General features: G+C 56.8%; 1 protein-coding gene across 39 annotated transcripts in view; it reads right to left on the reverse strand.

Annotated features, from left to right (window-relative positions):
• Positions 1-16,751, reverse strand: part of TNK2 (tyrosine kinase non receptor 2) — a 39,491-nt gene that overhangs the window by 11,523 nt on the left and 11,217 nt on the right. For 16 of the 39 annotated variants that reach the window (XR_011503205.1, XR_011503206.1, XR_011503204.1 and 13 more), the window contains exons 1-9: positions 14,909-14,940; positions 8,065-8,245; positions 6,949-7,019; positions 4,884-5,105; positions 3,837-3,989; positions 3,047-3,324; positions 1,440-1,566; positions 869-1,015; positions 685-779 (exon numbers count right to left, since the gene is read on the reverse strand). Coding sequence is in view for 35 of the 39 variants with exons in the window: in XM_070509074.1 (XP_070365175.1) it covers positions 685-779; positions 869-1,015; positions 1,440-1,566; positions 3,047-3,324; positions 3,837-3,989; positions 4,884-5,105; positions 6,949-7,019; positions 8,065-8,227 (1,256 nt within the window). In the remaining 4 variants the exon portion in view is untranslated. Of the gene's footprint in view, positions 1-684; positions 780-868; positions 1,016-1,439; positions 1,567-3,046; positions 3,325-3,836; positions 3,990-4,883; positions 5,106-6,948; positions 7,020-8,064; positions 8,246-11,555; positions 11,940-14,232; positions 14,379-14,908; positions 14,959-16,751 lie in introns of those variants that run through there. The other 23 variants (XM_070509081.1, XM_070509084.1, XM_070509075.1 and 20 more) reach the window with 10 other exon arrangements.

Below are 16,751 nucleotides of genomic sequence, written 5' to 3' on the forward strand. Positions count from 1 at the left end.
CGGCTTGAACCGCAGGGGCTACGGGTAGGAGACAGTGACTCAGGAGATGCTGCCTGTGGGCAGAGATCCATGTTGCCAGGTGTGAGGAGGAGGAAGGGTTCAGGAATAGAGGCCCTGCGAGAGGAGCCTGGGCAGTAGCAGGGCGGGGGGCTGTGGATGGACAGCAGAAGATGGAGGGGAGCCCTGGGAGAGAGTAGTGGGGCTCAGTGGGAGGGCAGAGGCTGCCAGGAAGAGGGTGGGGCCGCTCTGGGTACTGAAAGGCACCCAGGTGGGCAGTCCAGAGTCTTTATCCTGGGAGGAGGCAGGGAGGGGAGGGGAGGGGAGGATTAGAGAAGGAATGTTAGGAGTTCCAGAGTCCCCAGCTGTGGCCTTGAGGCCAGGCTCAGCCACTTCCTATGCCTCACCTAACACCACAAGGGCAGTTTGGCCCTGACCCACACAGCCAGGGCTAGAGTCCAGTGGGAACAGGCGGTGGTGTGGCGGGGTGGGGGTGGTGATGGCAGCCAAATCCCCTGGGAGCGGCGGCACCTGGATACCAGGGGCGGACACAGGCCTGTCCTCCTCTCCCGTGGCATGGCTCAGGCCCACCACAGCCTGCGGGTTGCTGGGGGACTTTGGAGGCAGAAGAGCTCTTGCCCACAGGGCACCTTCAAGGCAATGCCGGTGCAGTCCCGTGCTCCCTACCTCCCCTCGATGACGGTGATGACATCGTTCATCTGGATATGCAGCTTGTCTGGTTCTTCAAAGTCCTGAAGGGCCCGCATGTCAGTGGGCTGGGCCTGGGGGCAGAGACAGGTCATTGCCCTGCCCAGGACCGACCCCTGATTGGGCCACCAATCCCAGCCACCATGGGCAGACAGGCCCCCACCTCCAGTAGGAAGTCCCGCAGGGCCACAAAGGTGGGTCTGTCCTCTGGCTTGTGAGCCCAGCACTGGACCATGACGTTGTAGATGTCCTGGGGGCAGTCCTCGGGCCGGGGCAGGCGTTCCCCTTCCTTGTCAATCTTATGCAGGATCTGGTGGTGGGGTGGTGCAGGCTGAGGACGAGCAGAGCCCCAGCTCTTCACTTCTCACCTTCCCTCCAGCTCACGGAACAACTAGAGCTACAGGCCACCATGCCTGCACCCCAAAGAAGAGGTCTACCTATGTCAGGGGGCCAATCCCTGGGCCTCTGACCCTTACCCCGTGGGTCTAGGGCCTCCCGACAGGTGGCTGCAGCAAGGGCTAAGAATGTGAGCAAAGCCCAGTCTGTCACTCTCCTGATCACTCGGGGCCCTTCTGTTTGCTCAGCTATCCAAGAGGTCATGCAGACACAGGGCATCGGGGACGGGACTCCAGCAGACAAGAGCCAGTTCCAAGGGGACCAGGTTGGAAGCGAAGGATCAAATCAATGCTTGCCCTCCCCCAACCCTGTGGGGAGCACATCGCCAGCCCCCTCACCTGACTGCCATTGAGGCCAATCCAGGGCTCCTGGCCATAAGTGAACATCTCCCACAATGTGACCCCAAACATCCAGGTGTCACTAGCATGGGAGAAGGTACGTGTCTTCAGGCTCTCGGGGGCACACCTGGCAAAGGCAAGGGTCAGACAGAAGAAGGTATCTCAGGGAACCACTCACATCAGCCCCAATGGACGTAAAATGCTCATTCAATAAGAGTGCTGTTGCCCCATCTGCCAGGCTCAACAGCAGGAGCTGGGGAAACAGTACGACGTGGACAGGGCAGGACTTCTTGACTGTGGGGGGCACAAACTTGGAGAAAATCATCTCTGCTCAGATCTCTTACCCACATGCAGCCTGGGATGGGGAGACGGTGAAGGTCCCAGGTGAGGGAAGCAGGGAAAGGAAGAAGGTCAGAGGCTCCGGGAGGTGGGAGGCGGATAAGGTCTCAGGCTGCTTTCTAATTGTGGTGGGAGGATGACAATTTCCAGATTTTGGGCAGGAGCCTAGGATTTGGGTCACTTCAGCAGGAAGGTGTGGGTGGGAAATTTGGATAGGGCCTGGGGAAGAACCAAAATGGGTGGGAACAGCCACACTGGCTTCACCCAAACATCCCCACACTCGGTCCAGGACTCCCTCTTGGGGGAGGAAGAGAACCACCACTGCAGGGAAGCCAGCAAAGGGGGTTCCAGGGTGGGCTGAGGCAGAGAGTAAGAGGACTCTGCCCTAGGTGGGGAATCAGAAGATCGTTCATGAGACTGGAGAACTGGCCCTGCCACACAAAGGGGTTGGGACCTAGGGAAAGCCACTCAAAATCTCTAAGCCTTGTGTTCCTTGTTTGTGAAATGGGAATAACAATAATCTGCTCACTTCACTGAGTTGTTTGCAGGGGGCTGCATAAAAAAATGTGACCTTGTAATTTACCATCTGAACCAGGACGCTTGAGTATGGAAGGGGGTGCTACTAATTACTCCAGGACAACAGGCATAATCCAGGAGGGACAGTCACCCCAGGTGTAAAGTCAGTCAGTTATTAATTAGGGTGACTGTCCATCCTGGATTAGAAGGGCCCTCTGGCAAGCAGAACTAGACTGACTCCTCCCACCCCAAAGCAGGGAGACCACACTCCTTCGGGTGCTTCAGACACCAGAGGACCACAACGGTCTCAGCACAGGATAAGCTCACACAGCAGGCAGGGCCAGGTACCACCCCAGCATGCAGGTGAACATCCCTGGTGACAGTCTCCAAAGCCCAATGTGGTCTGTCCCTGCCTGCCACTAGCTGTACCTGGAACGTGCTCACCAACCAGTATTTGCCTGGTTAACTTCTGCTGATATTTCAGGGGCTTAATGTTGAATTCTCCAGGAAGCCTCTATGAGTCCCCACAGCACCTATCCCGGTGCATTCCAGTACCTGGCACATGAGCCCTCAAGAATTCCTGGATGGATGAGTGAATGGATGGGCACACAAGAAGGGCAGCCCAGGCCCAGAACAGACAACGGCTGTAGTGAGTATAAAGGCCCTGGAAGCTCTGAGGTCTGGGTGTGCAGGGGACAGGGTGGGGCAGGGTGGGGTCCAGGCCCTGTGAGCTGGCAGCACCTGCCCCTCACCAGGCAAAGGGCACCTTGCGATGCTCCTGCATGACGTAGTGGTCGTCATTCTGGGGTAGTGCTCGCATCAGCCCGAAGTCCCCGATCTTGACCAGGTCACGGGTGGCCAACAGCAGATTGCGGGCAGCCAGGTCACGGTGAATAAAGCGCTTGGACTCCAGGTAGCCCATGCCCTCAGCCACCTGCACAGCATAGCGGCTCAAGGTACCCAGGAGGAAGTGGCCCTGATGCTTGCGCAGCCGGTCCAACAAAGATCCCAGAGGCGCCAGCTCTGTCACCTGTGGCCACAGAGGAGGCGGGAAGAAAAAGCGTGACTAAGCCCTGCCCCTCCCTCAGCACCCCATGCTGGGCTCCCAGTTGCTCTCCTGAAAACCTAGATCTGCTCAAGCCATATTCAATGCTCCTACCTAGCCTGTCCTCTGGGGACCTCTAGGAGTCCCACAGCTTCTCAATCCCTTCCCTCCAGGCAATGTGGGAAACTGAGGCCCAGAGAAGCAACCCAAAGAGCCTCAGGTTAGAAATTCCAAAAACTAAACTCTAGGGCCACCCTCTCCCACGAGTATAACTCTCTGCCAATGAACATGAGCAAAATCCAGAGGTATACGTGGGCTCCAGCGCACACAGTCAATTCTGGGCCAGGCCTGTTAACCCCTTTCCCGTATCAGGTGGGGACCAAAGCAGGATCTGGAGGACTTCTGACATTCGTCAGGATGAAGAGAGTGACCACAGCACAGGCAGGAGGAGGGGCAGACCTGGGGGCCCAGAGCCCAGAGCCCTTCCCCATACTCACCATCTTCATGGGCGGTGTGAGCACCACACCGTAGAGGCGAATGAGGTTTCGATGGTCAAGCGAGTGCATGGCATTGACCTCCCGGATGAAGTCGTCCATGGCCTCTGGCTGGCTCAGCACATCAGGCTTCAGGCACTTCACAGCCACACTCACCTGCCCAGAGTGGGACTGAAGGGAGTCAGGACAGGCCCTAGCCACCAACACTGAGCTGCTCCTCCCTCCAACTCAGCTCAAACATCCCTGCCTCAGATCTGCTCTTCCAGGCAGGTGATGGTGTCACAGGTGCCTGTGGCCTGGCTGACCCCCAGGGGCCATCAGCTGGGCCTCCCTTCCTCGGCAAATGCCCAGGTTAAATAGCGACCATAAGGTAAGAGATAACCAGTACGATGAAAGAATATTAAAATGTCATAACAAAATGGAATATTAAAAGTGTTTATGGTTTAAAAGTAAAATGTTTTAAATAAAATGCCCAAAAACTAGTCTATGGTGACAGACATCAGAATAGCGGCTTCCCTTGGAAGAAGGGGCTACACAGTGGAACAGAGATGAGGGAGCCTTCCAGGGAGCTGGAAATGTTCTAGGTCATGATCCGGGCAGTGGTGACATGGGTCCAGGCACACGTAAAAATTCACTGAGCTGTATCCTCAAGAACTGTATGCTTTATTGTACTTATTATTGTATTTTAAATACGATGCCAAGACCAAAGGGCAAGATTTAAAAAGTTGTATCCAAAACGTGTACCTTAACTAAATTCAACAATACACCCTAGGAGGGAGAAAAGGCAGAAATGCTAACTCTGCTTCCTCTGAGTAACGGGATTATGGGCAATTTTTTTTTCTTAGTTTTTAAATAGTCCCCAACTTTATAATAAGCAAATGATTTTTGTAATTGAAAAAAGAAACAGATGTGTCTAGTTAAACCGGAGCATGGACTCCAGGGTGAGTCACTTTGCAACCTATCACCAGCTCACTTCACAACCCAGCAGCGTGGACAGATCCACCTAGAGGGCAGAGCAGGGCCTCACCCCACAGGACCCAGAAAGCTCACCGTCTTTCCCGAGGGGGCGTCCCACTCGCCCCTGCGCACCACGCCAAAGGAGCCATCTCCCAGTTTCTCGAAGAGATGCAGGTCCTTCTCCCCAATGAGGCAGGTGAGGCTCTGCAGAGGCCCCTCACCTGCTGGGCCCCCTGGGGTGGGTGAGGTCTTCCGGAAGGTGCTCTGAGAGTGATGAGCCGGGAATTCAGCCTCCAGCCGCTTTCCACTGAACACCTGTTTGAAGGCAGCCAGGGGCCAGATGGAACACTGAAGCCCCAGGGCTAGTCATTCAGTCCCGCCCCACTGGGTCCTCGGCTAGGCCTCTAGATAGGTCCTGGCTTTGCCAAACTGGAGGCCCACGGACCCTCTGGACCACACCCCCAAATGGAACCCACAGTGTGGTCTCAGGGTGTGCACCAGAAATGGACTGACAGGCATGTAGCTTGTGGCCTCACACCCAGCTGTGGGGTCAGAGACAACTCAAAGCCACTCCAGGCACCACCTTCTGCCCAACCCGTCCCTCCCTGTCCCCCCTACCCCGCACAGTCTCCAGCCCCTAACCCGAGCAGATGGGCAGGAGCCTGAGGGGCCCTCCACAAACACCTCCCTGTCCATTTTTAGCCCTGGCCCCTTCTCTGAGTTGCCCATTTGGCGCTGTCTGTCCACCCTCCCCAGGGAGTCGGCTGCCCTTCATCCTGCCAGCGGAGAGGATAATTTGAGCCTGACACTGGACCGTGAGTGTGTGCAGGGCGGGTGCAGATGAAGCAAGGCTTTGCTAGGGAAGGGCCTGGGAAGACAACTGGGCCTCTGGAGGGACGCCTAGAGCTGAGGCTCAGAAAGAAGGAAAATTAGGGAGGACTCTGCAGCCTGGGGTGGAAAGGGAAGGGCTAAAAGTCAGGGGACAGGAGGAAAGAGGCCCTGAAGGTCAGAGCTGGCTCCATCAGTGGCCACTCCCACCAGGGCACACAAGGCCATGGCTTCAGGCTGCAGACTGTGCCCAGTTGGGCCCCTGCCTCCCAAGGTTGGCAGAGCCTGTCTGTATGGGGTAGGAGGCATCTCCAACCTGGGGGCCTCTACTGGCTGCTGCTCCATCCCTCCTCCCAGTAACCAAGATCCCTTATGTTTACAAGCAATGTTCAGCTGACAAGGCCCTTCACAGCCTTTATCTCAAGGGACCTCCCCCACGGCCCTGTGAGGTGAGCTGGGTGATGTGGCCAGCACCGTTTTACTGAAGACATGCCTCAAGTCTGGCCCAGGGACCTCCTGCAAGTCAGGGGTAGATCCAAGACCCTGAATCCTGGCATACCACACAGCTCTTCCTCCCACCATCACCCGCCCCACACACTCCTCCTTCCCTAAAACCTGGGCAAGGGACCAGGACAGTGTCCCCAGAAAAGGCCACAGGATCCCAAGAGACAGCCCCTTTGCCAGATGGCAGCCAGGAAACCTCTACTGCCCAATCGAGGTCCAGCTGTTCTGCCCTGCCCGCCCCCCACCCCAGCCCTGAGGCCAGAAGTGGGGAGGGAAGGCCCTGGCTGGTTCACTTCCTCCCACATTGTCTTCCAGACAATGGGCAAAGTTCCACTGAGTCAGACCAGGCACTCACCACTACAGAGACCAAAATTAGGGCAAAGGGCAGGGGGGTAGGCTGCGGGGAAGGATGCTGTCAGCAGGGCCAGATGACCAGAGAAACCTCTACAGACTAGGGAGGGGGAGGAGGGAAGCACAGCAAAGATGTCCTGGGTCCAGACAGTCCCCACCACCCCACGCTGGACACCAGCCCCAACACTCAGACAGAGCAACGGCTCCAGTTACAGGGCACTTGTCAACGAGTGCCCAGCACCACCGCACAGCAGGAGGGACGTGAAACCATGGCTATACGCAGGCTGCTCACATGCCGTCTCTGGCGGAGACAGACACTCAGCCAGGCAGCTCTGCAAGTACCCTGCCCGATAAGACCCTGGAGGAGGGAGGTCAGTACAAAGTGTGAGATTATACCTGCCCGGGAATGCGGGAAGGTTCCCAGGACTGACACCAGAGTGGGGCCCCACGAGGCTGCCCACCCCATCTCACACACCTTGCTCATCCAGGACTTGCGTTTGCACATGGCCTTTCTCCTCTTCACAGCCTCCCACAGCCGCCGCTGGCCTGTGGGGAGGGAAGGGGAGCCATGTGGTTAAAGTGGCTCACAGCCCACCAGGAGGCTGCTGCCCACCTGCAGGCGTCCTCGCTCCCCCTGAGGTGGGTCCACCACTACATACTGCCCAGCACAATGACACCAAGGAAACAAACCATCCCAACCAACCAGGGGCGGCAATTAACCAGACGGTCACTGCATTCCACTTCTACACAGGGGTTCTCAAAACTAGGAGGAGGAGTTTAACCACCAAAATTGAACAGAAGTGCTCTTTTCCCTACTCTCAAGGAAAAAAAAAAATCAAGGTAACGGATAGAATTTTCCCAATTTTGAGTTTTCTCTCATATAATTTTACTATGTTACTGCCATCAGCACCAAGTATCCAGGCCAAAAGCAGCATGAGGGTCTAAGTCAGCACATTATTACTTATTCAGCTATTTTAAGTTGAACGCACCCATAAGTTTCTAATGTTCTACAAAAAACACACTGACTTCTAGATGCACAATCACCACTCTTAGGATCAATACATAGAAAAGAAATGAGTTCAACTTAGAGAGCAGATCTTTGTGAGAGAGACAAAGAGAGAAAGAGACAGATTAAGAGAAAATCAGCAAACCATCTGAGGGCTTGTAATCTTTCCTTCTCCATAGAGATCGCTGGACATCGACCCCTCTGGTGTTCAGAATGGTGAAAAGAACAGACTCAATTCTACTAGGGAGTGGGGAGGGGGGTTTCTAACAGAGGAGGAGATGGAGGAAATACATCCTACAAACATCCAAACAAACAAAAAGGGGTGTGTAAGTAATTCTGAGGAGCCAGAGCTGTAAGTGACGACTCCTCAAACGCCAATTCAGCTTCACAAGTGCACACTGTCCTCACACACTCACTGTGGGCAGCATCTCCTGCTGCCCCTCCACCCCACCTCGGGGGTTCTTGGACAGCAGCTAGGCCACCCCATGGAATAAAGGGGGCAGGGAGGGCTCTTTCATGCAGTTGGTGGTCCTGAGGATAGAGGAGGTAAATGGCAACCAAGGCCAACTCAACGGCCCCACCTACCAGGCCGGCCCATGCCAATCTTCTCCAGGTCCTCATTCTTGACATACTCAAAGTGGGACAGGCGGGTAACATTGAGGTCGTCGCGGAGCCGCAGGAAGTACTGTTGCAGCTGCACCTCGGACAGCAGCTCCAGCAGCCAGCCCGTGCCCTCCTCCGGCTGCATGCTGCTGCTCCCCAGCCTCTGTGGGGAGGGAAGAATGGCTCAGGGACCAAGGGATGCAGGGAGGTAACAGGGGACGCTGCCTCGAGTGCCCCAGACTCACCCACATCCTACTACACTGCTGCGGGGAAGGACTCAAACCACCGTCTTGCTCCCCCAAAATGGCTGTACAGAATGCCTGGACCCACCTGCCCCGCTTCCTGCCAGCAACAAAGGTAGATAAAGGGCAGCGGGGATAGAGCCCCCGCCCTGGAGTCAGGGTCTTGCTCTCAAAACCTGTGATCCACGGCCAAATGACCTGAGGTTGACTCCTCTGTTCTCAGGTTCCCCATGGGCTCTTAAACTCTCCTGGAGTCACAGCCCTTTGAGAATCTGATGAAAACTATCGATTATGTCTCCAGGCAAATATATATTCTCAATCATAGAGTTTTAATGAAAAATTTGGGGGGAGGATGCAGTGGTTGCAGTGTCCCTTGAGACCCATCCATGGGCTTCCCAGACCTGATGGACCCCGCAGAAAGAGCTCGGGACTAGACAAGCTCTAGCTGAGTTCCTCCCAAGGCCTGACATTGCCAGAGCCTCTCCCCTAATCCAGAGACCACTCCACAGGCCAGCACTCGAGTGCCTCCAGGACCACGGGGAGGGGAAGACAAGAGGGAGGGCAGGGGCTCAAAGAGCAGCACTGCTCAGCTCCCGTCAATGGCTGACACAACAGACTGTGTGGCCCAGTGTTGTCAAAGCTTTCAACTGTTTCAAGAAATACCAGAAATCAATCTGTATGTGAAACCTCGCCATTAAAAGTTTTTTTGGAAAGGTAATATATGCACATGGTAAAATATTCAAAGGGCACACAGGAACCATAAAGTCTTATTCCCTCCCTCACTGCACAGCTGCCTAGCTCCCCATCCCCACAGCCGGCTGCCATCAATGGCTCTTAGTCTCCTTCTAGATTTCGCTTTTCCCCCACATAAATATTCACGTTACCCACACCATTCTGTTCTTTGTTTTCACTAAACATTATATCTTCCTCTTGACTTTTTAACTATGTCAACAAATTTATGTTTGAAATATACACACACACGCAATGTGCTGGCCAAACAGAACACACATGCAGGCCACAATCAGCCAAAGGGCCACCAGTGAGTGACCTCTGACTTACACTCTCTTGGGCCCAGAGAAAGAGGCCAGTGGCACCCTCAAAGCTAAGCAGCCTGACCCACCAGACACCAAACCCATCCCTGTCCAAATAAGACATTCGGAGCTCAGGACTAGGCCAAGGCCAGCCCCTGACCTGTGTTCAATCCCCACTGAGAAAAACAGGCAGGAGGGAAAAGGCTAGCTGCCCTGTGACCCCCCCTCCTCCCCAACTTGGAGGTGGCCTTGTTCCCCAGCTCTCAGCACAGGTTGCACTAAGAGAAGCAGGCGCTCACAGTCCAGGCCCAGCATGAGCCTCCTGCCCCGACAGTTCCCAGCGGTGCCGTCAACCCAGTGCCAGGAGTTCCGCCTTTCCCAGGAGCTCAGAACAGCACAAAGAATGACAAACGGAAACGAGAAGCCCTCCGTTCAAACCCTGGCTCTTCCACCAAGGCGGCTGGGCCAGAGGGAAGTTTCCAAACTTCAAGCTGTAACCCTTTACCCAGACGGTTCTCAGGAGGGCCAGACAACCCCCTAGGGGACATTTTTGGTTGTGACGATGTTGGCGGCCGCTAGTGGCATTTAGCGGGTGGTTGGGGGAACAAGAACACAAGTTATCCAGCAATGCCCCAGGACAGCCTCACACTGTCTCAAATCCCACACAACTGAATTCATGCAGGTGAAAAATTTGTTTATAATCATCTGAACCTAAAATCAAATTCCATTTTATACCTGAACGAGAAAGTACTTCTGCAGTTTTAACACACACTGAATTTTCCTGGAGTGGAACCGCTGTGTAAATGGAGGGAAAACTGGCCTCTGCTTTGTCCAGAACTTAGCAAAAGTTGTTCACTGTTCAGAAAAATGTCCCTGAAGGCAACTCATCCTTATTATTCCAAAACTCCCCTCTCACTCGGCACTTGGAGATGCTGCCTTCGAGGTTCTATGGAGGTCTCAGCACCTGACGACTTCATTATGTCATATGTACTGATGCACTGGAATACACGAAATGTTACAATTCTTTCCCTTTTATTTCTCCTTTATATCATAGGTGACATTATGTTGACTGACTATCTACACACGCACACAGTAAACAGGTCATATTTCAATTAATGTTTTTAAGAAGAATAACAATAAAAATAACTCCAACACTTCAACTACACTTACTGTATGCCAGGCAGAGTTCGAAGCATTTAGCTGTACTAACTCCCTTACCCTCAATAAACCCATCTGTTACCAACAAGATGGTGTGGGCTTCCCAGGGCAGGGCACCACTGCTTTCCAGAAGAAAGCCCCCAAGGTACACTGTGAGAACCACTGACCTAGGCAGCCCGGCCAGGCAGGGCCAGCCAGAATTTTCACCATCATTGCCCTGTCCCTGGAGCAAAGCGACCCTACCCCCTACACAGCTCAGGGCTGAAGGCCCCCTCCTCTTCTGCTCCAGTCCCAAGTCCCAGGGTTCCTGGCTCCCCAGTCTAGCCTCCTCTGGGGTAGGAGGCAGCAGCTCCTGGAACAGCTCAAAGCCTTGTCCTGGGTAGACGGGGCTGGGGGAGACCCAGAGGCCCTTCCCCTGAAGCTGCTTAGAAAGCACAGTCCAGCCTGTTCCTTTTCTCTGAAACATCAGCTAAGAAATCTCCCTGCTCAGCTGGACACTCCCCTCCCTGCGCCCCAACCCCAGGAACAGGGCTGCTCTGCAGTGAGGAGTGTGTGGGAAGACTGGGACGAAGCGTGGGATCCTGGGGAGAAGGCGGCAGTCAGGGTCCCGGTCCTGCCTCTACCACCAAGCCCAGGATGACCCTGGACAAGTCCCCTCCCCTCCCCTAAGCCTCTCTCCAGCCCAAGTTTCTTTGTTTGTGAAGCACAGAGCATGCCGCAGCCTCCCCCAGCTCTGACAGTCTCCAGTTGTGTGTGTGCCCGGCCCCCAGCACAGGCCAGAGCCCGTACACCTGTGTCTGACGCGTGCAGCTCTCGTGGCGGGCACGCACACTTCTCGCACACACTTTTCTAACACACTTGCCAACAAGAAGGCAGCAGCCGGAGAGGAGAGGCTGCTCAGCCCGGGCCCCCCGTCAAGCCCTCACTGGAGGGGCCCCTCAGCCATTCCCAGCCCTGCTCTCTGCCCTCAGTGAAGTGCTGGCTCTGAGGAGCTGGTCCAGCCCCCAGTCAGTCCGACCCCCGGCCCCGGCCCCCCACTCACTGTGTACAGTCGTCGCCGTAGTCTGGCCAGGAGAGGGAAGGAGAGCTCTAGGCCAGGAAACCGCCGAGCTGCTGGCATCTCCACGGAGGAGCTGGACCCCCTGACTGGGTCACTGGGGCTCTGGCCCAAGAAGTGGAGGAGCAGGGGCCTCAGCTCTTGAGTTTCAGGTTCTGCCCAGAAGGGAAGTGGGCCAGAGGTTTGCCCCAGGAGTCCCCAGAATCCCACACTAGGGGTGGGAAATGGGGCAGAAGAATAGGGTGGGCCCGTTCTCTCGGCTGCACAGCTGTTTCCACAGCTGGCTAGTCTGGCAGCGAGCAGGTTAGCTCTTCTCTGGGCTGACTGCAGCCCGGGTCCTCTGTCCTGTTTCTCTGTCTTCTCTCCAGTGCAGTGGTCACAGCTCCAGCCCTACTCCCTGGCTCCCCCACCCAACTGCCCGCCCTCCCTCCCTCCTCCTCCTCCCTCCCTCCCCAGCTGAGCAGCTCTGACACTGGCTGAAAAAGGACCTTTCTGAATCACTGCCAAGAGGGCGGCGGGAATGGGGGGACTCTCCCTCCCAGCCGCCCGCGCTAGCCCCCCTGCCTCCCCAGACACAAGGCCCCCTGTCTCTAGCTTCCATCCCAGCCTCCAGAGTTGCAGACAACTCCTGGGATTTTAGGTGGGGGCTATGCGAATCAAGTAGCAATGTTCAAAGAAGGGTTGCAGGCCCCCATATGGGTTTGTGTGGGGCTGTGGGGGCTAGTACACAGCCCGAGCTGGGGGCTTAGACCCCAGAAAATCATTCCTGGACTCTGCAGGCAGACCCTTCAGAGACCCTCCCCCATCTCCCAGTCCCAGCCTTGGCTGGGCGTCTCCTGGCTCAGGCCCTAATGTGGCCCTGTTACCCTGGTGCCCGACGGAAATAGGAGGCCGGCAGCCTGCCAGAGGAGGGCAGTCCAGCCAAGAACAAGGGGGGGTGGGGGGAGGAATCTCCTCCCCCTCCCTGGGGTTGCCTTGTCTGCTGCCCACAACACCCAGGGTGCCTCCTCCCCAGATCAGCTGGCCAACAGCCAAAGCCCCCTCAAAACAAACAAATATGCCCCTAGCTCCTGCTGGGATGCCCCCACCCCAAAGCTGTAGGATTCCACACTGTAAGATGTCTCTTGTATAGCACCCACACACAAAGACAACAGCCCCAGCTAAAGGGAACTGGAGACACTCCATCAAGCCCCCGTGGGCCCCCCACGTTCCTAGAGCTGACAAATGATCCCTCTGCCCCTCCTCAAGAGCGCCAGCTGCTCTTACACCCCGCCTCGCTACAGCCCCCAGACACACCTGACAGCTGCAGGAAGTCCTCTCAGGCTCCCTCGGCCCCCCCCAGCCATGCCCAGGGAGCCCCTGTTTCTTGCACACTGCTCTCTTGTCCTTATCCAGCTGGCCAGCAGCTCTGGGAGCCCCAGCTGGCCGGTGGGGTAGGCAGCTGGGGTGAGGAGTTTTGGGGAGTCAGCATCCCAGGCTCTTTCCAGGGCCTCTCTCAGTGCTTGACCCCCTTGACAGGGAAGTATCTGAAGAGACAGGCATTTCCTGCTCCGACCCTGGGGAGTGGGACGGGGGGTGGGACACCCTCAGCAATCAGTCCCTCTTCTCTATCCCTGTCATCCACCACCCAAAGCCAAAGCCTGTGGAGCCAGCCAGGTGCAGCCGCTCTCAGTCCAAATGAACCATGGTCTGAGGCTGGGGTCAGAGCTAACGGACAAGATGAGGTCAGGCCAAGGTCACACTGGAGCTGACTCTTCCCCAAACCCTGGAAGACAATACCCACAGCTCAGAGAAGCCTACTGCCTCCCCTCCCACCAGGCACCACCCTGAAGGAAACCCAGGGACTGGGTGTCAGGGGACAATTTAAGCAGGATTACTCCTTCTATTGCAAGATGGGGGCTGCTGGATTGGAATGGCTAAATTAAAAATTCTAGCCACCCTCTGCAAGATGTGCCCCAAATCTACCAGAACCTCACGCCTGACTCTTTCCTTGGATGTCAGGTAAGGACGAGCCTCAGCAGCTTGCTCAGCAATCCAGCTGGGGGAGGTTGTGAGGAAAAGCAAAGCATGGTCAGGACTCAGAGCTCAGGCCTGCTTCTGGACCCCTTCTCCCAGTCCTGGAAAACAGCCCCCACCTCTCCACCCCTCGTCCTGTCAGCTACTGCCCTCTGCCGGCCAAGAGAGGAAGCGCTTGACCTCCAAAGGGAAGGGAATGGCCCCCTGAAAACGGCCATCATATTTTGCAAAGCAAATCGGGACATTTGGCTTCATATGCCTATTTGAAAGGCGAGTAAGTGGGAATGTCCAGGGCACAGGGACTCAGGGCCCATAAAAGACTAAACCCAAACCCTGGCAGTGCTTGCGGGGCTCCCATGGGGCTGTCGAAGAAAGCCCAAAGGGCAGCTTAATTGGGTCCCAGGAGACCTAGAGACACTGAGCAAGATGTCAGCATCAGTAACTCACCATCACTGACTCGCCACACCCCTCCCCACACACAAACACACGACTCTTCTTTACCCAGCCTGGCAGCCCCCAGGACAGGGGCATAGACACCCTTCACTCCTGAGAGGCTGCCGCAGAGAGCAGGGCTGGGTCCTCAGCTCAGCGGAAGATGGAGTGTAGGGCCCGGCTGCCTGGCTATCCCGCAGGCTTCCCCCATTACCTGCTCTCCCTCCTCGCCCCCAGCCAGGCGCCGATATGCAGATCTCTCCCCCATGGAACCCCAACAGCAGCGTTAGGGCCAGGAGGGGAGCAGAGCCCTGCCGCACCCCCGCCCCTCCAGCGGCACCGGCGGCGTCACTGCCCTGCGTCCTGAGGGGCCGGGCCTCGAGCATCCTCTAGTAGGAGGGCAGGGGCCGCTAAAGCCTCAGCTGGGGAGGATCCGGTCCTTGGCCCCTGGGGCACGCACCCACAGCCTCACATCCTCCACGACGAGAGCCCGAGCTGGTGGTGGCAGTCTCTCTCGCTGGGCCTGCGGCGCCCCTCCCCCATCCCGTCCCAGCCTCCATTCCTGGGCGCCACCGCCTCTCTGCAGCGCCACCGGCTGACCCCCGGAGAGGCAGGTACCTGGGGCCCCACCCCCACTGACCACGGAGCCACAGCTTTCCTCAGCCCCTCCCCTCGGCCTCCTCCACGACCCCGGAGATCCACAGCCACCAATTAGGTCCCAGGGATTCAAGGGGCCCCCTTATTCCACTGATAAAGGGGGTCCATCCAAGAAGCTCACAGATGAAAAGCCCCGGCCTGACTCGACCTGAGACCCCCTCCCTCTAGCCAGTGGGGCCTGAAGCCTAACCCTCGCCTGCCCGGCTTCCACTTGGCTCCAAGGATGCGCCCACCTGCCGGGCTCCCTGTCGCTCCACTGCGCGCTCCACTGCTCCGCTCGCCCGGCCCACTCCCCCGCCCTCCGCCGAGGCCACGCCCCCGGCCGGCCCCCACGCCACTTCTCCACCTGGCCTTGACATCTCCCTGCCTGTCCCCCAGGACGGCGGGCTGCGCGTATGGGAGCTTAGGCAGGGCAGAGTCCTGGGGCTGACCTCTCTGGCCTCAGATGAGTGCCCCGTGTGCCCACACTCCCTGCCGGAGGAGCCCTCCAACACGCGCCCACGCACGGCTCCGTCACCCGGCCCTGGGGTGAGGCCACTGCTAGCGGAGGAAGTCCCACTGCAGAGGCTCCTCCTCTCCCTCCAGCCCCAAGGGCCCCAAGGCCCCACAGGCACACCCTCTCATTCTGCTGGCATCTGAAGCATCCACTGACTCCTTAGTACCAGGTATTTAGGGCTCAGCTGGGAGCACCTTCACCCCTTTCGGGTTGGGGCAGAGGAGGAGGAGGATGCTGAGACCACCCCCTCACACACACACATTCAAGCTCCAAAGTGAGGAAAGAGACCCCAGGAGGGCTCTAGGGGAGCTCCCATAAGGCTCACTTTCCTCACAAGCTCCTTCTCCACCTTGAAGCATGCTGGGGCGGCAGGCGGCCTATTCTAGGCAGCACCTCCTCTGCATCTCACTGCAGCTTTGGCAGAAACCCCTTTTGGGAGCAGCTGTAAGAACCCAAAGTCAGGAGGCTGTGGAGAAGGAGAGGCTGAAAATGTCAGGCCCATCTCTTCTTCCCCTGGTTGGAGGAAGGGTCTGATCCAAACCATTCCTCCTTCTTACTTTCTCTCTACCTCCTCCCCCAGACAGTCCCCTGCCTCCTATGCCATCAGGTTACAAGATATCCACAGGATCCAAACTGCCTCTAGGATTTGAGCAATCTGCCCCACATGTACAGCCCTATGGTCTACAACTTGCCCCCTATCTCTAAAGGGAGCCAGGAGCGGCCAGGAACCAGGCTGCCTCTGCTGTCCACTCCCCTCCCCCAGCCTCTCCAACAGCATCAGTGAAGTGACAAATCCACACTGAGGAGCAGACGTGACATGTAATTTCCGGCCAAGAGGATTTTTCCAAAACAATCTACCGTATTTTCGGGAATATATGCCAACCCTACCTCCAAGCCAGCCATCTTCTGCCTCTGCCCTCCCTCTTCTCCAAGCCCTGGACGGAAAACAACATACTGGGGAGGAGTGAGGGGGCTTAGAGCTCCTCTCTCAGCCAGAGGATTATCTTGCTTCCACATGCCAGCCCCACCAAGCCCGGTCAGCCTCAACTCACCCGTCTGTGTGCACAGGGCCCAAGCTTCTGGACCAAGGCCAGGCTGGGTCCCTTCGGGACCTCATCCCAGAGGGAATTGCACCAGACAACCCCACACCTTCGGGTCAGCCTAGGTCTGACATCACACTGGTCTGGGGAGGAGGCTGGCCAGGGGCCAAGGGAGAGAAGGGGGTGATTCAGACCCATACCATGGCTGTCCACACCCTCTCCATCTCCAGGACACAGGGGCCCACCCCCTCTCAGGGCAGCTTGGCAGCTGAGGTCCTGAGGACAGGCAAGGTTGAGGTGTATTTGCCAGTGGTGCAAGGCCCACTGGCCCCAAGTCCAGCCCTCAAGTCTTTCACTCTTCTCTTTCAATACTGGTACTTCCCAAGACTTTTGAACTCACCCTTCCTTCTCTTCTCAGTGGATGCTCCACTCCCTGGGGGTCACCTCCTCTCCTCCCAGGGCTCCAATTACCACCAGGTGCTGTCTGTCTCCATTCCGAAGCTCCTGAAGCTCTCGACCCACATTTCCAGACATTTACAG

This window comes from Equus asinus, chromosome 5 (genome assembly GCF_041296235.1).
Source record: "Equus asinus isolate D_3611 breed Donkey chromosome 5, EquAss-T2T_v2, whole genome shotgun sequence".
Taxonomy (NCBI): domain Eukaryota; kingdom Metazoa; phylum Chordata; class Mammalia; order Perissodactyla; family Equidae; genus Equus; species Equus asinus.